This window comes from Myotis daubentonii, chromosome 16 (genome assembly GCF_963259705.1).
Source record: "Myotis daubentonii chromosome 16, mMyoDau2.1, whole genome shotgun sequence".
Lineage (NCBI taxonomy): Eukaryota > Metazoa > Chordata > Mammalia > Chiroptera > Vespertilionidae > Myotis > Myotis daubentonii.
This window is the reverse complement of record NC_081855.1, coordinates 4,017,416-4,038,263: the sequence shown is the minus strand read 5'-3', so window position 1 is coordinate 4,038,263 and position 20,848 is coordinate 4,017,416. Positions and strand designations below refer to the sequence as shown.

At 55.3% G+C, this 20,848-nt stretch overlaps 2 protein-coding genes across 4 annotated transcripts in view; one reads left to right on the top strand and one right to left on the bottom strand.

Moving 5' to 3' along the window:
- SHMT1 (serine hydroxymethyltransferase 1) overlaps window positions 1-7,850 on the top strand; it is a 23,769-nt gene extending 15,919 nt beyond the window's left edge. For all 3 annotated transcript variants that reach the window (XM_059668412.1, XM_059668409.1, XM_059668410.1), the window contains 7 exons: window positions 415-496; window positions 944-1,156; window positions 2,332-2,448; window positions 3,653-3,775; window positions 5,800-5,916; window positions 6,422-6,532; window positions 6,837-7,850. In XM_059668412.1, the coding sequence (XP_059524395.1) occupies window positions 415-496; window positions 944-1,156; window positions 2,332-2,448; window positions 3,653-3,775; window positions 5,800-5,916; window positions 6,422-6,532; window positions 6,837-7,009 (936 nt within the window). In that variant the 3' untranslated portion in view covers window positions 7,010-7,850. The remainder of the gene's footprint in view (window positions 1-414; window positions 497-943; window positions 1,157-2,331; window positions 2,449-3,652; window positions 3,776-5,799; window positions 5,917-6,421; window positions 6,533-6,836) is intronic.
- SMCR8 (SMCR8-C9orf72 complex subunit) lies at window positions 7,675-20,848 on the bottom strand. Its single transcript, XM_059668408.1, has 2 exons — window positions 17,897-20,848; window positions 7,675-12,296 (listed from the first exon to the last, which is right to left on the bottom strand). Exons 1-2 carry the CDS (start codon window positions 20,251-20,253, stop codon window positions 11,843-11,845), a joined length of 2,811 nt encoding a protein of 936 aa, XP_059524391.1. The 5' UTR covers window positions 20,254-20,848; the 3' UTR covers window positions 7,675-11,842.

Here is a 20,848-nt window from a genome sequence, read left to right as displayed (position 1 = left end):
GGCTGCGGCTGAGGAGCCGTTGGCGGGCCCGCTGGCTCCTTCCTGAAAGCGCCGCCTGGGTGCCTGCATGCGGGTGCTCGCTCGCCTCGCTCCTGTGGCTCCGCAGTGGCTTCCTAGTTCCTTCTCACCCAGGAGACCCTGGCGGGGCGGCTCACTTTCCCGGAACCCTCGGGGCTTGGTGGGTCTGTGAGTAAGACTTAGTTGTTGGCACCACAGGGGCATGCCACATGAGGGTCCCCCACCTCACCCTCAAGCCTGGCCTGGGCACCTTCCTGTCTTCATGGCGGAGAGGAGCAGGCAGCTTTGGGCAGGTGGAAGGAGTTGCCTGACCCTTGATGGCCAGCGCCAGTCCCGGGGGAGGGCCGCGGGGAGGGCTGCAGGCGCCTGAGCCTGCGTGTCCGTGGCTTCCTACAGGTGAACCCCGACACTGGCTACATCAACTACGACCAGCTGGAGGAAAACGCCCGCCTCTTCCACCCGAAGCTCATTATCGCAGGTGATGAACCTCATTACCGCGGGGGATGACCAGCGGGAAGCTGCGGCGGGAGCTCCCAGTCCTCGCCCCGTCCTGCTCACTGCTGGTTTCTGCCTGGATGGCTGAGCTCCTTGGGTCCAAGTGGACCCTTCTCAGGACACATGTCCGTTTTGCCACAATTAGCCGCCGGTGGAATAGGTCCGAGGCTGTTCCCGGAGAAGCATCTAGAAATGTTAATCCCTGACTGGCTGGGGTGGGGGGCCGTCCCACCACCAGGGCATGGAAGAGGCAGAGATCAGAGTGGCTGCCTTGACACCAGATGTTTTTCGAGAACATCCTTCATTTCTGTCCTCAGATTGTGGAGGGAGAAGCCTCCAGGCTTTCGGATGTGCAGATCGGAGGCCACCATGCCGTGGCCGCAGTTGGCTCTGGGTATCTCTGACTATGGGGTCGCTTTTTCCATCTTAGGAACCAGCTGCTACTCCCGAAACCTGGACTACGCTCGACTGCGGAAGATTGCCGATGACAACGGGGCGTATCTCATGGCCGACATGGCGCACATCAGCGGGCTGGTGGCGGCTGGCGTGGTGCCCTCCCCCTTCGAGCACTGCCACGTGGTGTCCACCACCACCCACAAGACCCTGCGAGGCTGCCGCGCGGGCATGATCTTCTACAGGCGAGGTGTGCTGCTCAGTGCGGGTGGCTGTGCGGGCGGGGCCGGCTCCTCTCCTCGGTGTTCACATCCGCTTACGGGGCTGGGGAGAGTCCGGCCTGGGATGCCTTGAAGACATGAGGGTCTGAAAGAGCTACTTAGGGGTAATGACCGCTGTTCAGGGGACCTGGAGAGAAGCCCGGAGCGCAGCTGTGGGCCGCGGGGGAGGAGGAGGGCATCGTGCCGGGCGGCCTCCTGGTGTGGCAGGTGCCGGAGGGGAAGGAAGACGTGCACGGCTGGCCAAGGCACGCAGGGGCGCCGGCACAGAATTATTTTGGTGAACTTGCCATGTTTCTTCTAGAGAAAGACTCCCAGTAGTCAAGCTGTAAGGCCTCGATGTACGAGTCATAGCGCCGTTTATCATTGCAGTAAGGAGTTTCTCTCTCCAGTAATGGGATGCTTCCAGCCCACATGTATGTGGACGCCCCCATATTTTGGGATTCCCACATGTGAGAGCCATGTGGGCCTGTGCAGGGGCCTGGCGTCCACAGAGAAGCCACCCTCGGGAGACAGAGTCTCTTGAACCCCGTCAGCAGCTCCTCCCCGGCCCGGCCACCCGTGTACAGTGGGCACCTCTGCACCCTGCGGTCCTTTCCATGCGCTGAGGTGTCTGGGGCAGGTCGCCCTCCTCCCGCCTGGGCGATGGTTGCCGACTCAGCCAGCTGGGCCAGCGGTGAGCCTGTGCCCCTCCCTCAGCCCCGGGGCAGGACCAGCTGCAGCGCCTGCCTTGGCCGGCTGCGGTGAGGATGTAACGGGTTAACGCAGGCAAAGTGCTGAGAGCCGCTCTCTGCACACATCAGTGCTGCTAGTGCTGATTAGTAACCTCTTGCCCAGGGGAGCCGTAGTCCCCGTCTCCAGCCACATGAGTCTTATCTCCTCAGAGTGGTCATCCTGGCAGAGCGCTCTCTGGCACTTCCCCAAGGCGTTTTCTTTGTGACGGTCTCCTGGAGGGAAATGTTCGTCATTTCATTCCATGTGTGAAAGGGTAGGCTGCCCACCTGGCAGCCAGCGCCCTCTGCCCGCAGCATGGCGTGCAGGTCTCCCCTCCAGGAGGAGCGCCCCACAGCTCCGCAGTCTGGGTTTGAGTCCAGGCGGAGAAAACAGCCCATCGGTGGTTCCCATTCTGATCTTTTTCTTCATCCAGGAGTGCGCAGCACGGACCCCAAAACCGGCAAAGAGATTCTGTACAACCTGGAGTCGCTCATCAACTCTGCTGTGTTCCCAGGGCTGCAGGGCGGGCCCCACAACCACGCCATTGCTGGTAGGACCTCCAGACCCCCCCCCCCCCCGAGCCTCGGAGGCCGTCCCTTCACCCACAGCAGCCCCCATGCCGCAGTTCCCCTTCTGTTCGCTGTGGCCCCGACTCCCCCTCACCATCCACCAGAGTCGTGCCAGGGCTGCCACGCTGGGGAGAAACGAGAGGAACGCCCCCGTCTAGGAGATGCCAACAAGGAAGCCCAGGGAAACGGGACTGTCACAGGCAGGGACACGTGTGGCCACCCCTCGGGGGAGCTGAGCCCGGCCGGTCTGTGTGGAGCTCTCTTTAAGAAACAACAGGGGAGGATTTGACAGCTGGAAGAGGCAATGCAAAGGGAGGGGGCTAGCAAGGACAAAATGCCTCTCCCCTGACCCGTGGGGGAGGGGCACCTGTGTCGGGTCCTAGCACCGCTGGCCTTGCGTCTGCACCTGTGGCTCCTGGACTCGATTCCAGGACCCCAGCAAGCAGTCCTGACTCATTCCCTCTTCGTACAAGCGGCTCAGAAAACCTGTGACGACCTCAGTTACTCCACTCTCTTCTTTGGAACAAAGCAGTTGCTAGGAGGGCCCAGGACAAAGGTCTAACCTGCACCATGAGAAGCACTAGTGTTCCCCAGAGGGAGGGGGGCAGAGCGGGGAGGTCAGGCACCAGGCCGTGGGCGGCCCGGCACCTCCCGGGGTGTTTTCCTGTCCCATTTTGTACCCACAAGCTCAGCATCTGCAGTTTCTTCCTCCGTCACACTGACTGCAGCCTCTGGCGGGACGCAGCACGTGCGTTTTGCATTCTCCTCCGTTTCTGTGCCCTGTAAGCAGCCTCAGGATTGAACACAGGCCTGCACCCTCACCTAGAATCTGACCTGAAAGGGCTGCATAATTTGGCATCAACGCCCAGCTTTAAGCAGCATTTTCATCTATGGAGCGGAGAGGACCGCCTGCGAACTCTGCCTCACTTAGAACAGCTCTCCTGTGCAGGCTTACCAGCACCAAACTCCCACGCCTGGGAGAAAGGCTGCCTCAGAAGCACATCCTCAAACAGAAGATGTCTGGCCGCGTGGCCAGGTCATTGTAGGGTTAGAAGTATATGTCATTTGGGGGATGTCATCCACCCCTTTCCGTGACGGCGGAAAACAAGCCCGAGCAGAGCCAGGTCTCTGAGTCTCAGCCTGTGTTGTGCTCCGCCCTGCCTCCTGACCTCTGTCTCCCTGCAGGGGTGGCCGTGGCTCTGAAGCAGGCCATGACTCCAGAGTTCCGGGTGTACCAGCAGCAGGTGGTGGCCAACTGCAGGGCGCTGGCTGAGGCCCTGACGGAGCTGGGCTACAAAATAGTAACAGGTACAACAGAAACTTGGGTGGCACCCACTCACCTCGGCCGTGACCCTGCTGCTTCTGACTCATCCAGGCAGGTGTGGCTGTAGCAGGGCCCTGGGCTGCGGCTGCCGGGTGTGAGTCAGGCACCTCCAGAGGCGTTGCTGTGCCCTGCGGCCTTCCCCACCTCACACGGGGACAGCTGCCTCCCCTGCTGGGCCAGTGAGGCCAAAGGAGTCCCTGAGCTCACCGAGAGGCCGGGAACTGCGCTCACATACGGTGGGTGGCAGCGCCAGCGGTGCCTGGCATGGTCTGCAGGACTGACCCCACTCACCCCAAGGGCCACGGTGCAGTAGACCACCTGCCGGGAGGCCAGGGAGTTCAGACTCCACTATGCTCGCCTTTGCCTTAACTCAGAGATGGTGGCCCTGAGTGAGCTGGATGTGGTGGTGAGGGCTCGCTCGGGGGGCCGTGCCCAGTCCCTGCCCAGTCCCTGCAGGCTGAGTCAGCATGGCCCGGGTGCTGGCAGGCAGTGAGCGTACTTAGCTACTGAGAGGAAGGGCAGCTTTCTTGGGCTCGCCGGCTGCCATCTGTGCCAGCAGAGGTGGCCCAGGAAGGTGGGTCCTGGTCCCCTGTGGATGCAGGTGCCTGCCCCTGCCTGCTGCCTTTACAGGCCCAGTCTGAGGAGCGGGCTCCCAACTAGGCCAGTGAGCAGCTGAGCTGGGCAAATGCCATGTTCTCAGCCATGTTCTCTGAGAAGCATCTCTTTCCTTCACTTCCTTTCTTCGCGTTCTCCTCCCTCCTCCACGTCTCCCGGGAAGAAAGCCCCAGGGTTCTGTCTGGCCTGTGACCTTCCAGGTTCTCTAAGTCAGTTTCTCAAACGTGGATGTGCATATTAATGCAGGCCTGGGCGGGCTCTGCCTCCCGCTAGTTCCTAGGTGATGCTGGGCGGGAGCCAGGCTTGGTTGGCATCACCAGGATTTAGGCCAAACTCCGTCTGATACAGGCACCCCCTCAGCCCTGCTGCTCAGAGCCTCCAGTGAGTCCCGCACTTCCTGAGCTCCTGGCCTGTCCTCGCCCCTCATTCACTCTGCTCTGAAGACTGAAGCCAGTCATGGTCACTGATGGCAGCCAGCATATCTGGTACCAACCTGCCTGGCGCTGGCCAAGCACGATTCACAGGCCCTCATTTCACCCTCATGACAGCCTTGCATGTTGTTGGGCTTAGGTTACAGATGGGCATCTGAGGTTCCACAATGCTGAGCTGCCTGCCTAAAGCAACGGCCAGAAAGTGGGAGGCTGTGGGGACGGTGCCTTCAGCTTTGGGCTGTGAGGTCCAGAGCTAAGCGCTGACTTGGTTTGTGGCATCTTGGAAGTCACAGCTGTTGCCCAAGTCAGTGACTTGGTACTAATGAGAGTTCAAAGTGGAAAGATGCGGGTACTGTACCTGGAAGACTTCTGGGCGCTTGGGCCAGTTGCAGAATGTTCTTGTCGCCTCGCCATCTTCATCTGCACCACTCTGCTACCATCCCCTTCGCAGGAGTAGAGACCAGATATGACAGCCAGTAGTGCTGGCGCCCAACACGTGCTCAGTAGCGGGAGCGGGTACCCGCTGTCCCATAAACGGGACCACCCCCTGCTGCCTCGCAAGGGGATGGAAGATTGGCTTCAGAGACGGGCGGGGACTGCCCAGGTGACGTGTCAGAGGAGGCGGAATCCTGAGCGGCACTGCGCGAGCGGCCCTCCCAGGCAGCCGAGGCCCTAGCCGGGCGGCCGGTGGCTGGGTCTTTGCAGTGGGCAGGCTGGCCATTCTCCCCTCAGCCTCAGCCGCTGCATCGCCGAGCACCCTACACCACTCGGTCCTTTCTGTTCAGCTCTCGGGTCCTGAGCGTCTTTCCTTGAGGCGAGTGAAGCCTTCCAGGACACGGTGGGGCTCACTGTCCTGCCCCATCTGCTTCAGCCCCGTCCTTCCAGCCCATTCCTAGGAGAGAAATTCCTCCACTCGCATGGAGTCACCATCTGCATCCTTACATGTCCAACTTGGCTTCCAGGTGGTTCTGACAACCATTTGATCCTCGTGGATCTCCGTTCCAAAGGCACAGATGGTGGCCGGGCTGAGAAGGTGCTAGAAGCCTGTTCTATTGCTTGCAACAAGAACACCTGCCCAGGTGAGAACCCTCCTCGCTCTTCTCTTCCACACTTGTCTGCATTTCCGGGCTGTTACAGCTGTGAGAACTGGCTCAGATGCTTGAAGGATGCCTGTGCCCTGGCGGGTGGGAGCTCAGCGGGGGTTCTCCGGGGCTGCCTCGCCCAGCTCCAGCCAGGACCGGGCGAGGGGGTGCTGAGAAGTGAGAAGGCTTTTCAGGGAGGGAGCCGGGTCGCTGGAAAGCAGGCTGGCTCTCGGTAGGTTGTGAACGAGGATGGTGATGCAGTCCAAACCCAGAAGAGCAAAGGCCACGTCACAGAAGGTGACTTTCTTACTGTTAAAGCAGAGCCCTCAGTGTGCCGCTGCCTGCGCCTTGCTCCTGCCTCTCCCGCGGGGGTCGGTGCCCTTCTCACCAGACACACTGGCATCTGCAGGCCTGTTCTTTTGCCCAAGGGTCCCTTTTCAACGCACAGTGGTCAGGGGTGAGTTTGAGTGCGGCCCAAGTACAGAGCCTGTTTCTGTTGAAGGTGACAGAAGCGCCCTGCGGCCCAGTGGACTGCGACTGGGGACCCCAGCACTGACGTCCCGAGGACTTCTGGAAACAGAGTTCCAGAAAGTAGCCCACTTTATTCACAAAGGTAAGGATATCGGTTTGGAAGTTTGACACCTCATACTGTGTGTATGGAGTCTCTGAACAGTGGCGACCCAGCCACTGAGGGACGCTTCTGTGTCAAGGCTGAGTGTTGGGGACAGGCAACAGCAGAAATCACTTAGCAAACCATTGATCTGAAACCTTTGTACACTTGTCCTGCTCACGGAGGGTGCATACAAGAATCATTTCTGGGGTGAACATGAATCCCTCCGGCTGTCACCCCCCAGCTGGGGTCTCTGGGTCTTGCGTGTGTCTCCTGGTCCCAGAGGACTCATTTCTGTGCCACACAGGGATAGAACTGACTCTGCAGATTCAGAAGGACGTTGGGGACAAGGCCAGCCTGAAGGAGTTCAAGGAGAAGCTAGCGGGGGATGAGCGGCACCGTGGGGCCGTCCGAGCCCTCCGGGAGGAGGTGGAGAGCTTCGCGTCTCTCTTCCCTCTGCCCGGCCTGCCGGACTTTTAGAGGAGCCACCGGCTGCACCTGCCCCACTGGGAGCGTCAGGACCAAGGACACAGTGCCCTTGAGAAGCACCACCCCACACGGGCCTGGTCAACTTCTGGGTGCTCTCCGCAGAGGTTTCTTTGGGACTTTTCTCATGTTATCTTCACAAATCAAAATCTGCTAAAGGCCCACTGTTAGTAATTCTGGGACCAATTAAGGAGTATAAATCTAAACCTCACTTTCTCACAGCTCTGTTACAGTTCCTCTGTAAAAATGAAATCCTACTTAGCCTTCATTCACTGAGACAGTGGGGCGGGGCAGAGCTAGGGGAATGATTCCAGGACCTTCACTTACCCTTCTGTCAGTATTGGGCTTCCTCTGACGCACTGCAGCAGCGAAGAAACACCCAAGCTCGTAGCTTGTTCCCCGTGGGACAGCAAAGGAAACTGACCCATGACCTTACAACCGCAGAGGGAAACCTGACCCTTCTGCTCTGTGCTGGCTCAGAATTCTCAGAGGTGCCCCAGGCTGCGGGTTCCGAGTAGCAGCCCTGCACGCCGCGGCCGTGGTCTTCGCCCTGCAGCTGGGCAGGTGGGAGCGCCTAGGGTTCGCAGCCTCCTGCGGAGCCTCATCCAGGGACCTTCGTCCTGCGAGAGAACTCCCTCCTGTGATCAAGAAGCCGACTGTCACCTTCCCAGAGAAACTTTATTTTTCATAAAGCTGAGGTGCAAAACATAAATGACCATTTTTAATAAGCACAAATTTTTAACCACAGAATGTCTACAAGAATTACAGCTTTAAAAAATACAACCCATTTTTATATTTCAAAAATAACTCAAATAAATTAATTTCTTAAAAAGTACACTTCTCGTACTGTTTGTTTGGCATTTGCTCTGGTTGAACTCTGGTGCAACCGTACCTGGGAGCCACTGTCACCGGGTCTCTGTCATACTCTTGCTCGCCACTGTGACGACTGCAGCTCACATGCTGGTCAGACTCCCATTCACAGACGTGGACAGAACATGCAGTAATAAAATACTTTCCAAAAATAACAAACGAGAGTTCCTCACAGACGATGCTTGTCACTGCAGCCTTACAGGCGGCTTCTCTTAGCCCGACTGCAGCCGCCAGCAGCGCCGGGCATTCGGAGGCCGAGGCTCCCTGTGGCCCCGCCTGGAAGGCACCTGTGGCCTAGTGTCCAGTGTGTTGGCGATTGCTCCAGCGCAGTCTCTGGGTGAGTGCACGCGGGTACCCACATCTATGCCTCAATCTGGGAGCTGTTACACTGCTCCAAGGCTTACCTTTAGGGGCTTGTTTCTTCCCCAGCTGAAGACGAAGGGACATATCCAAGACCCCTTGTGTAGCCCCAGAAGCCAGGGCTCCCCACCAGCAGCAAAGTGCCCCTTCCCTCTCTCCTGCGGCCTCCCTTACTAGGTGAGGCCATGTTAGGCCAGTGCTCAACAGAGAAAGGCTCAGGAAACCCTGGTGTGCTCCAGCCTTATCAGCTGAGACCGTTTTTGTTTCTAGCCAGAAGCAGAAACTTGATGCTTTTTCCTTATCTCTTTTAAAGATTCCAGTTTTTTCACTTTAACAGTATTGGAGAAAATTCAGAAAGCTGGCTGGTTTGATTCAAAGCACGAACCAAAACACGTTCCTCTGAAATAGGAGGTAGCATCTGATTGCTAGCTTGGGGAATCAGTGCCTCCAAAGTCCCCCCACCCCCGGCTGGCCACCAGCTGAGTGCTACCACCTGTAAAAGATGACGCAGCAGCAGCTGACCTGCCCTGCAGCGTTGGGCCAGGGAGTGGGGCATGCGGTGGTCAGTGCAAAGGCAAGATCTTCAAGACCACTCTTGGCCTCCAGACACATGTCACTGTACCACAACAGGCCTGGCATTTGGGGTAGAAATATCGGCCTTCCTTGGATTTTGAAATGGGATTTGTTGTTTGTCGGGGGTTGAAGTCTACTATACTTCGAATACAATAACCTGAAATAAAGTTAAAAGCTAAATGGGAAATGACAGGATGAGCTACCATGGCCCATTTCCAAATCTGGTGTAATGTGTATAACTTCAGCCATTGCAGTCAATTATGGAAAAGTCACAATTTCTAAACATCAAAGATCACACTACAGGAGCAAGGTCCCTGGGGAAACGGAGGCAGCAGCTCAGGCTGGGTGCTGTGACGCTGCAGCCAAGCGCTAACGGAGCTCCTGGCGGTCACTACGTGACTGCAGCCCAGGCAGCTTTGTGACGGGGACTGCGTGGACAAAGGGAAGGGGGGCGGGTAAAGGAAGTAAAGAAAACTCAGTTTCAGTGCCTGGGCCTTTGTGGGACTAAAGAATTAATAGGGGCACCGATGTCCTTGATTGTCTGGGAAGTGTTTGTAAATGTTTTATTAACACTGGGCTATACTACAGGACAACATCAAACCACAGTTCTTGAAGAAATGATCAGTCCGTTGCATAGGGCTCCCCACCATTACCCTTTATAGCTGCATCTGGTAGGTCCCACTTCAGTCTCAACCGCCTCTGCCCAAACCTCCCAGCCCAAGTGCCACTTTCATCCCTTTGAAAAGAAACACACTGGGCATCAGGCAATCCTTTGAAACTGTCACCCTGAAAAGTTAGATTTTAACCCAAATTTAAATCCTGGAGTTCACCCTCTCCTCAGTGAGGCCAATGCGCTTCTCCGTGCGGAGCCAGCTCCAGTGCGCTGCCCCGTGGGCTCCGGCCCGCGCCGCGGAGCAGCCTCTCCTGCTTACAGCCACGGCCGTGCCGTAGTCCTCAGGCCTTCGGGACTGTCCTTGGGGCCAAGCTTCTGAGCACACACCCTCCAAAGCAGACGTCTATGGCAGACGCAGCAGTGGGCTCCTAGAAGGCCGTTTCCCCTGCCCATGTCCATGTTAACCAGAGTCCGTGTCGGAGGGAAACAGGAATGAGACGTCAGTGCTGGCGCCAGTGGTCACTGTCCATCTTGTCCCTGGGCCCTAAGGCCTTTCTCCCCGTGGGGGTAAGATGGCACGAGCTCATGCTCCTGGAGGCCTAAGTGACAGCAATTAGCCACCCAGTTAGAAACAAAGCAGCATCTTGACCACGAAGGAGGGGAGCCGGTCGCAGGCCCGGAGCTCACCGAGAAGCAGGCTTCCTGTGCAGCCCTCCCGCAGGCCAACGCCTCACCTGTCAAAGCTGCCGGCAGCTCCTGGAGCGCCGTCTTGCGTGTGAACATGCAACAGCCGGAGGTAAAAGGAACCAACAAGTGTAAGCAACACCAATCACCACCAGAGTTCTCAGTCACGGCCTCAGGGGCAAACTCGCACATCCACAAAGACACGCGAGAAGGCCTTCCTCTTCTGGAGGAAATCCCTGCCCTAACAGGCATGGGGACTGACCAGACACTCTGGATGGGAGCCAACGGGCCGTATCCTGTGCAGAGGACCTGGGCGAGGGAGGGACCAAAGGAGTGATGGGACGCAAACCCTCCTTAGTCACCAGAGGTGTGCCTCTCCCGTGACTTCAATGGTGTGCCCCACACTGACAGGCAGACCAGGTCTCAGCACGCAGGGCACGGCCCCAGTAGATATGCACACGCGCCCAGGAGCACCACTTGTCACTGGCTCAGGGTTGTTTTATCACGTTTGTGGGAACAAATTAAAAAGCAGTAATACCGAGAGTTCTCCCTACTTAGGGGGGAAAACAGCTTTAAAAGAAAGGTATAAAATTATCAAGGTTGCAAGAAACCCTCCATCTACATACCAGTGGCAACTGTAAGAAGCTCAGGGAGGTTGTGGTGGGTGGACCTGGGCACATCTCCTGAGAAGGTGGGAGTCACACATGGGCAGAAGTAGCTGCCATGAAGTGCCCACACGCCAGGCCTGTGCAACCTGCCAGGCAGGTCCACGAAGACAGCTGTCCTCTTGCCTGGAGGAAATCCCAGCCCCGAATCACCACCATCTGGGCTGCCCACCCACACCAGCCAGCTGAACCGAACTCTGCTGTCCCGTGCTCGAGAGACCCCGCGAGAGGTAGTGAAGTGGTTGCAAGGGTTTGCTTTGGGTGAGAGGACAGTGCTGACACTCTGGCCAAAAATACTGCTGGGCCAGGCCCTGCTGGCTCTTCACCGCTCACACAGTGGTGATGGCTTCATGGATCCTCGGCCCTGGCTGGGCTCTCTGCCTCAAAGCGCAGTTCCCACTGACAACTGGGGACTAGTGACGCTGCACTCTCTCCTGCTGCCTGTGGGGACGCTGTGCAAGGTGAGGAAGTGAGGGTGGGGACAGGGAGCTGCTCACTCCCTCAGCACGGGGGCCTGGAGGCTGACATTCCCCACCACCCAGCGGGGGCAGAGCTTTCTCCCTCCCCTCTCTCAGGGGCCTCCCCTGGATGACAGGCTCTAGGAGGCCATTCAGTTGGGGTTTGAATGAGACAACGGATATTCCACCCTCTTGTTTTCCACAAAATCATTCCAGTTAACAGGCTGTTTCACTTGATTTTGCCACTCAAGTGTTCAGTGAAGATAAGCGTGGCCACATGGTCCTCCCATCATGGCTTTGCCTTCCTGCCCCTCATCCCACCCCACTGAGGCTTTCCTCTGCCCTGGCTACCAGTCCTTGGGAGGCCAAGAGCGCCCTCCAGGTCCATTCCTTACCAGGGAGACAAGAGAGCTGTTACTGTCCTGGATGCTTTCAGAGCCAGGCTCCTCCCTCTGCCCAAGTCCAACTTGCAAGCTGCCTGAAGCCACCTTGGTTTCCTTCCCACCTATGACACCAGAAGTCTAAACCGCTCAGAGGACTGCTTGGTCATGTCACGCCAACCCTTCTCTTTCCTGTGCCCGAGTCACAGTGGCTGGAACTGACCTCAGATTTTGTACAAAAAACTGGGGACATAGTCAAACCTGAGCATGGGCTGGCTGGTCCCAGGAGACTCCTGCATATAGTGCAGCTTCAGCAGCTCAGCCAGGTACTGGACCACCTTGACATCTTCATTCACGAGGCCCAGATTCAGCTTCAGAAAGCTTGCCCGCCGGCTGGCAACCAACTCCTCTATCTCCTTGTTGTGGGCAGGCAGGTGCAGGTGGTGGCAGAAGGTGTAGAGGAAGGCCTTGGAGCAGAGCTGGGTGAGCATGCTCTGGACGTGCAGGTAGTAGGTGCTGCCCCGCTTGATTTGAGTACGGTGGTCTGCCAGCCGGGGCACAAGGGTGCCTCTGTAAAGGGGGCAGCGTAGGGTTTTGTTGTCCAGGTCCAGGATGCTTGTGTAGCGGCTGTAGCGGCTCAGAACGTGAAGGGTGCTGGCACTGGCCGGGGATGCCACTCTGAAACACACAGGCTAAGGTCAGGAGGAAGAGCAAGGGCAGCAAGTGGAGGCAAACACTTAGGAGGGGGGCTTCCTGTCTCTAGGCCAGCTCCCATCCGGCCAGCACTCACTGGCTTTCTGGAAGACAAATCTGCTCATCATGATCTTCCAAAGGCTCCTCACCACCCTCATGAAGTTCAGATGCCTTGGCATGGTCAACAAGTCCCTGTATGACCTGCTGCCTGCTGACCTCTGAGGCTTCATCTGTTACTAATCCAAAGCTTTCCATGGGGCCTCCACATCACGGCCTATGTGCTCTGCCCGGATACCCTTCACTCCCTCTGTACATGGCTTATCCAGTGTCAGCCTTCTCCAGCCTTCCCTGATCCCTTCCTCTGCTTTTTGCTATGACCTTGGTCAAGCTCCTTAACCTTTCTGAGACTTATTTGTCGCCCTGACCGGTTTGGCTCAGTGGATAGAGCGTCGGCCCACGGACTGAAGGGTCCCAGGTTCGATTCCGGTCAAGGGCATGTACCTGGGTTGCGGGCATATCCCCAGTAGGAGATGTGCAGGAGGCAGCTGATCGATGTTTCTAACTCTCTATCCCTCTCCCTTCCTCTCTGTAAAAAATCAATAAAATATATTTAAAAAAAAAAAAAGAATGCCTGACACTGACCACTGTGGTGATAGCTGTCTTCTTGTCCTGCCCACTGGCCAGGAGTTTTTGCAGACGCAGGCCTGCAAAAATTTGGCCCCTTGCTCCCACTGCCTTGCACTCCAGGGGTAGGCAGGCAGGGTTTGCCCAGTGAGGGAGGAAGTCGGAGCGCTCAGTCCAGTAAGCAGCTCCGTAAAACCCTCCTTTACACCCGTTTTTCTCTGTCGTCTGGCAAATGGCTGACTGGCCAGGTTTCACAGACTGACAGGCTCTGGAATGTAGGGCATGTATTAGACCCAAGATGGTGTGTAAAATGGACTGACAGTCACTTGGGACCAAGGTAATCTCATAATAACTTTTCCTTCCTGAATGTTGTCACCTTGTATAACTGACAATCATTTACTGAGCATCTGTTATATTCCAGGTAGTGACTCAGGGGCAGAGCAGGTGGTGATGGGCCTGCTTTGGCTGGAAAGAAAAGCCAAGCACACTGAGTGAAGGGGGATGTGTCTCAGCCTCCACAGGAGAGGCTCCGGGCCAGAAGGTTCTGGAGGAGTGGCCTTAGAAGAAAGGTGGGCCTTGGGATCTGTGGAAGGCATCCAGACCAAAGATGGCCAAGGGGGCCGGACTATGAGCCAAACACCTCCTCAGGCTTGGCACATCCAGCCCACCAAGGCGCTGCTGCAGCAGCACAGCCTCATCTTCTTGCCCCTCCATTCCAGCCACCTATCTTGATCACACTGGCCTCAGGCCCAGCTTCTCCCAGGAAAGCTCAGACGGCCCCACCCAGTCCCACCTATGGCACCACCACTTCTCTGAGAAGATGCTGTTTCTTCTAACTCTTCCTCCATTTCTGCTTCCCTCAAGACTCCTTATCAGGAGGCCAGACAACATGGGAAGAAGCAAGTTCCAGGCTTGTCCCTCAGCTGTACAGCATAGGCACCTGAGAGCCTCACACCTGTGCAGATTCATTATGGTCTATCCCAGTGGCCAGCAAACTGCGGCTCGCGAGCCACATGCAGCTCTTAGGCCCCTTGAGTGTGGCTCTTCCACAAAATACCAACTTCTGCGCATGGGCCACGAAGTTTCAATCGCACTGTACATGCGCGCCCGCACGTGGTATTTTATGCAAGAGCCACACTCAAGGGGCCAAAGAGCCGCATGTGGCTCGCGAGCCGCAGTTTGCCGACCACTGGCCTATCCCAAAGCCAGGGAGGCAATCTCTGTACAGACAAGGACACTGAGGCCCAGAGAGGGGCCATCACTTGTGCAAGATCACCTAGTTAGAAAGTGGCAGAAGCAGGACTCAACCCAGGAGGGCCTCTGACCCACCCTCGCACTGTTTCCCTCCAGAACTACGCTGTTTTCCAGATGGTCCGGGGCGTGTTACTACTGCCTGCTAAACAATACAATAACCTCTGGATTTGACTTAAAATCATGGGAGACTGATTTGATTGTGTGTCCATATCCTGTGTTCACTCTGTAGACAGTGAGGGCCTACCTTAGAAGAAAAATAAAATCAAACTGCCAATGACATTAGCAGTTCTGGGGTGAGTCCTTGAAAACAGTTCATCATCTGAGCTGATTTTAGCTGGAGGCAAAGCACCTGAGTGGGAAGACTCTCTGAGCCAGACAATTCTCCGATTCCAGATTAACTTAGCACACGGGACCACAGATGGGAAGTTCGTGACACACCAAGACACCTCTTCTACTCACACTCTTCAATGCTGACCCTCAGGTGGGCCTCAATCCGCCTGTTCGACGGTGGGTCTGCCCATGGGGGTGACTCGCCCTCCACCCACAACTCCAAGCACCGCTGAGGGCTGCCGAGCACGGCGCTAGGCTGTTCACACACCCTAGATGTGCCCGCCTCCAGCTCCGTGTGGGGCTTCTGTAAGCCTACTTACAGGCAGGATCGACAAGTTTTGTTCAGGGATGAATGACATGACTGGTCCAAACTCACACAACTAGTACTGTTGACAGCCGGATCTGAACTCGGAACACACACTGCCTCCAACAGCCATGAAGCACAACTCTATGGGTTTTCATCTCTTGATATTTTCACACTCTGTCTACCGTTCACCTCTCAGAATTATTTCCGGTGATTTGTAGCAAATCCAGTTCCCACTCCATTTCTAGTCCCTCAGCTGATCATCCAGTGACAAGTCCCCTAGGGAACAAGAACTCCAGCCCATCTACCATTCTTCATGACTGAGAAGGACCCCCTCGAGGCAGGTGCTTCCAACTCCCAGCAGGTGTGCACACTCCGGTCAGCAGGAGAGCTTCACAGAAGTCATCATTTCCCCACTTGGGATTCTTGAAAAGACCTCACCGGCCACTTCCGACAGGACTCTCACTTTCGTGAAGGGCTGCTTCCAGGCTCTGCAGACTGGTGGTGTGGGCCACACTCAGTCCCTGCTGCCCTGGCCTGCCTTCCTATTCAGGATGGGGTAGACCATAATGAATCTACAGAGGAGGGCTCATGGGTCAGGCACAGATCAGATGTGATGGGCCTTCCGACCTCTGCAATCACAAGGCCAGCCTCAGAGAGGTCAAGCTGACAGCGGTGACAGAGCTGGGGCTAAAGTGAGGGTTGACTGGGAAGGGCATGCTCGCCCTGACACGGCTGCCAACTCACCTTATAATTCTGGCACTGGGCACAGTAGCTGGCACATAGCCCTCAATAAGTACTTGGCAAATGATATTCAGTGATCCAACCCTTTTCTTTTCTCAGGAGGGAACAAAGCCTCGAGACAAGGAGTAATTTGCCCAGGTGCCCACTGTGAATGGACAGTGAGAGGGATGACACAGGACTCAGACCACCTCACACCTCCTCCACTCCAGGATGCCAAATATACTGCCCACCTGCCAGCTACCCTCTCCTGCACCACAGAAACATCATTAATTGATGACAGCAGGATTTCCAATGCAGCCCAACCGAGGCCTGAGTCCTTCCCAACAGAGCACTTCAATCAGGTACGCAGTAGAATGGAGATGTAAGAAATGAACCTCTTTTGCCATTCTGGCACATTCTAAGGAGGGAATTTAAGGAAAAGCCTCCAGAAAGGGCAAGACCATCTTGAGCCTGGTCCTCAATATGCCAGGTGATGTTGATAGATTGACATGTTTTAGATGCTCCATCTTTTGAAGTAAAAATGTCAAAGTTGAAGGGTTAGGGTGAGGGCTTGAGTTGGATAACAGAAGGTGTGTAATGTGTATGTGGGTGCATATGAGGAATACCAACTCATCATTCCACCAAGAACAGTAGCAAAACACAATCCCTGAAAAGCCCTTCCCTTCCTGGGACAGAAGGGTTAATCCCAAGAGCACAGAGGTGCCACCAGCAGAGGGTGAGGACGCTGGGAGGCAAGACAAAGCCATCAGTGCCATCATCCAACCTACTGACCCTCAGATTCTACATCTGTAAGCAAAGACTTTAATGGTTTCCTATGATGCCCAAGGAATGAGCTTGTCCAGGTGTCACAGGCACATCACACCACGTCCCATGACGTCACTCTTACCCAACAAGGGCAAGTCCACCCTCCAGGTCATTCAAAGACCCCAGGCCTTCTCCAGTCTCCCTTCCTGCTTCCCAGGTGCGACTAAGTTATGCTGTTTTCTTAGAACACACAAAACACCCACTGTTAGAACTCTTATCTCTCCGTATGGCAAGGCCCTGATCACTTTCTGTCCTCTCTCCTAAACTACAAATTTTTCCAGAGCAATGGCCTTGCTCAGGTACCTCCAGCTGATAGCGCCGCACCCGCCAGAATGGCTTGTAGGTTCTCAACAAGTGAGTCAAGTCATGACATAGAAGTGGTATTTGTTTGAATCCCACCATGATGACTCTGAGGAAAGCCTAATGCAGCAAGGGGTTAGTTAAGTCCAGGTGACTTCATTAAGAAGGGTGGACACAAGGAGACGGGATGGTGACTTCACTGGTATTAGGAACCCATGTAAAGGGGAAGTCAGAAAATTAGAGCAAACGATGGCTGACTGCAGTGTGGAAATTTTTGCCCTTCCTATGTGTCAGCAGGGACTCTGATGATAACCTAGCTCAAAACCTTTGTTTTACAGATGAGCAAAGTGGGGTGCAGAGAAGGGGCTGAGGAAACTGAACACAGTGCGTACACTGAAAGAGAGTCCCTTGAGTCAGACATTTGTCAAGCAGTATTTGGAAAAACAAAAAGAATCTATTAAAGCATAAGGAAATGAAATAGAAAGCATTCAGAGAGGAAGAATGAATTGGCTTTTGCATTTCCTTATTAAGACTGCCTTCAAAGGCAAACAGGACAGTGGAGTGAAAGCCACTGGAGCCCTCTGATGTCCCTCTCACCAGTCAATAATGGCTGCCCTCCTACATTACCACAGCCCTTTCTCAGACGCAGATCACTTGTTAGTCATTTACACCATAGTGTAAATTTGAGGATAAACAAGGACCCAAGATCTAGAAGTCCAGCCTTTCCCAGGCCAACTGAATCAGAATCTCTGGAAATGGAGCCCAGGAATTGTGATTTTTAAAATTCTCCCATACCCCCGGCCAACGTGGCTCAGTGGTTGATCCCCAGTCTGCCCAATTGCCCAGCTTGCAGGCACAATCCCCAGTGGGATTCTCTCTCATTGCTGATGTTTCTCTCTTTCTCCCCCGCCCCCCGCCCCCCACCCCCTTCCTCTCTGAAATCAATAAAAACATGTTTTAAAATAAATAAAATGAAATTCTCCCATAATTCTGGCACAACTGGATGCAATCCAGGACTGGCAACCACTTAGGAACTACAATCCCCTCATGTGACTAATAGAAAAGGAAACAGAAGGGGAATGAGTTGCCAAAAGTAATGGTGAGTTGGTGCTGGGTCCAGACTGGAAGCCAGGCCTCCCGATTCTGGTCCACCACACCAACTTTTAGCCTCACCCAGAGGCATGTACATCTAACAGGCCCTTCCCCACTACCTGTAACCAGTTACCTCTGCAGGCCAATAAGCTTCCACTTCTGAAAATCCGTAATGTGCAAAGGGGAGGAGACCCAGTGCTTCACGGGTTTGGCATAGCAGCTGTAGTTGGGGACGAAGATGGACAATGCTGTCACAAGCTTCCTGACTATGGCCTCGTCCTCCCCCAGGACCACAAGTGTCCTCCCACTGAGCAGGGAGTAGATGGCTGGGTGGGCAAAAGGGTACTGGCGGATGAATTTTAAGGCATTCTGGCCAGCCCTCTTTTTATGCCTCTCAAAAGAGGGGCCAGTGGGATGAGCAGAGGAGGGAGTCCTGTCCAAGCTGGTGGAGACCACACTGCTCACATAGCTGGTGGTGTCCGAGTAGTTGTCCAGGCTGATCTTACTGATATCCCTGCTGGCCAGCAGTTGGCCTGGGTCCAGCTCATAAGCAGGGAAGCCTTCAGAACTGTTGTCTCGGGAAGAAGGGTTGGCATTTTCCACTGCATAGTCCACACAGAACCCCTGGTCCTTCTGCCTGTAGCGCTGTGGGGGGATGCTCACTACTCCATCCTCGTCAGAGTGTGTGTGGATTGGAGTGGTGAGTGGCACCAGCAGACTGTCACTCTCCTTCCCAATGCAGCAGGAGTCTGCTTGTGACGAAGTGTTTTCTAAACTGCCTTCCTCTGGCTCACCCAGCTTGCTTAGGCTGATGCTTGCCTGGAAATGGATGGCTCCCTCATTATCATCTGCATATGATTCTTCTTCATTAATAGCACTTGGGTAGCTGGCCTTAAAGTCATCAGGGATGAGGGCCTCAGAGGGGCAGGTGCTGAGGACTTCAATACTGTCCTCACTGATGGTCCTGTGGCTGACTGCTTTGCTCCGGATCACCTGGGGGCTCAGTGGCACCACGAGGCTGGCCTGACTGTCAGACTTCGATAGCGCAGAGGTGGACTTCTCCGTGCCTAGAACCTCAATGCTTTCACCACTGCTGATACTCCCTTTCATATCCATATCCAGGTAGTCTAAGTTCCCATGGAGATCAAAACTGCTCATTTCTGCCACCTCCACTTCCTTACAGTCCTCACCTCCAAACTCCTGCTCCATCTTGATCAGCACAGACTCCACACTGGACTTGTAAGAGCCAACACTAATTAATACTTGAGGAATTGGGCATTCTTCTAGAGATCTGGAAGGTGGCCTCTCCTGACTGGGCTTAGAGGGTATGCTTTCTTGTTTCTCTACCATCCTATCATCATCTGCAAAGTCTTCAAAGAGAAAGTTTGTTATGTGCTGTTGCTTTAGTAGTGCTCTGTCAATCTGGCTAGTCAGGAGATAGCACAGGTCTCCTCTGAACATGTGCTCAATGTGGCTGAGCTGAGCCAGGGTCTTGGTGAAATACTCAGTGTCACAGAGCTCTTCCAAGGTCTTCAACTTCTTGTCAAAACACTTGGCGGACTTTGCTTTGATGAGTTTTGGGGTGTAGGCAGGTCTGCAGGTGTAAAGGTCTGTGTCAGCACACTCATCAGGGTTGGAAGTAGTGGGTGCTGGGTCAGGCTGATCCTGAGCATTCTCCATCTCCTCAGAACACAAATCAGACCCCTTCAACTTCCGATGAGGGTATGAGCGGATCTGCTTCAGAAGGTCTTGATGTTCGATGATGGACTTCTCTACACTAGCCAGCTCGTTGGCTTTCTCAATTGCCTGCGATGAGTAGAAGCCCTTGTCATTGGCTTTCTTCTGGATCTCCGTTTCAGTGTGCAACACTGTCCTGGTGTAATCCAAGTCTTTCAGTTTCTTTTCAAGTTCCACAGCAAAGGCCTTCCTGTTGCCTGACTTCAAGTACTCTGAAGCTTTGGAAAATTCAGCCGAAAGCTCCTGGAACTGCTGCATGATTTTGTGCTGGTCTGCTGAGATATAAGCCATGCAAAAGGGCCTCACGAAGCCACGGGCCTCCAGGTCGTACAGGGTGAGGTGGTGCACATAAGCAAAGGCTCCCTCTTTGGAGTCTCCCAGCACCACCTTGGAGTCCTCCACGAAGTTCAGCTTGGGATAGGCAGAACCAGGAGGATGGCCCACGAAGGAAGCCTGGTAATCCACAGACATGATCCGTAAGGAGAAGTAATTGAGGTCAAAAGTACCGAAAACTTTGGTATCATTGGGGATGGTCAGCAAGGGCTGGGGTCCCACCTGCTCCGAGAACTCGGAAATAAGGATGAAGTCCCGAGAGAACTTGGCTCCGGACAGTTTGGACCATGGGTTACCTCCCTGGCTTGTGAAGGGGAAGAGCGGCACCGAGTACTCTTCTGGCAGAGCCGGCTCATTGTAAGGCTCCTCCTCATACTCGTCCTCTTTGGTGAAGGCCACCACGTCAGGGGCGCTGATCATATTTCCAGATGTGCAGAGAGAACATTGAGAGGAAGTGAGAAAGAACGCTGGGGCAATCAACGCCGGGGAGCCAGGCCTCCGCAAGAGGAAGCAGTCTTTGTCGACTTCGTTGCGCTCTTAGGAGTACTTGCCTGCCTCTCACACACCCGAGAACTCAAACTCCCGCAGCCCCTCGGAGGTGTATCCCCTCCAGGCCTCATGAACTCCGCAAGTCCAGAAGACAGGGAGGCCGGCTGCCCCCTCCTCTGCCAAGCGCGGCCGGCGCAGAGCACCTGCAGCGAGGTCACCGGGACTTCCCCGAACCCACCGGTGGTAGCAACAGCCCGGGCCTGACCTGGTACCTAACGTGGGGCTACAGGACGCCGCAGGGACCAGCCAAGCGTTGCCGCCCCCACGACCCGAGGGCAGAAACGGTCCCCGCTCCTTGGACGCCACAACCCAAAGACAGCTACAGCGGCGCCGCCATCTTGGTATCACATGACTCGCGGTATTGGCGCCGCGTGACCCGGAAACGTTCGAGTAGACTTCTGAGCAAGAGCGAAAAAGATTGTGACGGAGAGGCTCGGGGGAGGCGGGGGCACTGTGGAGCAAGGAC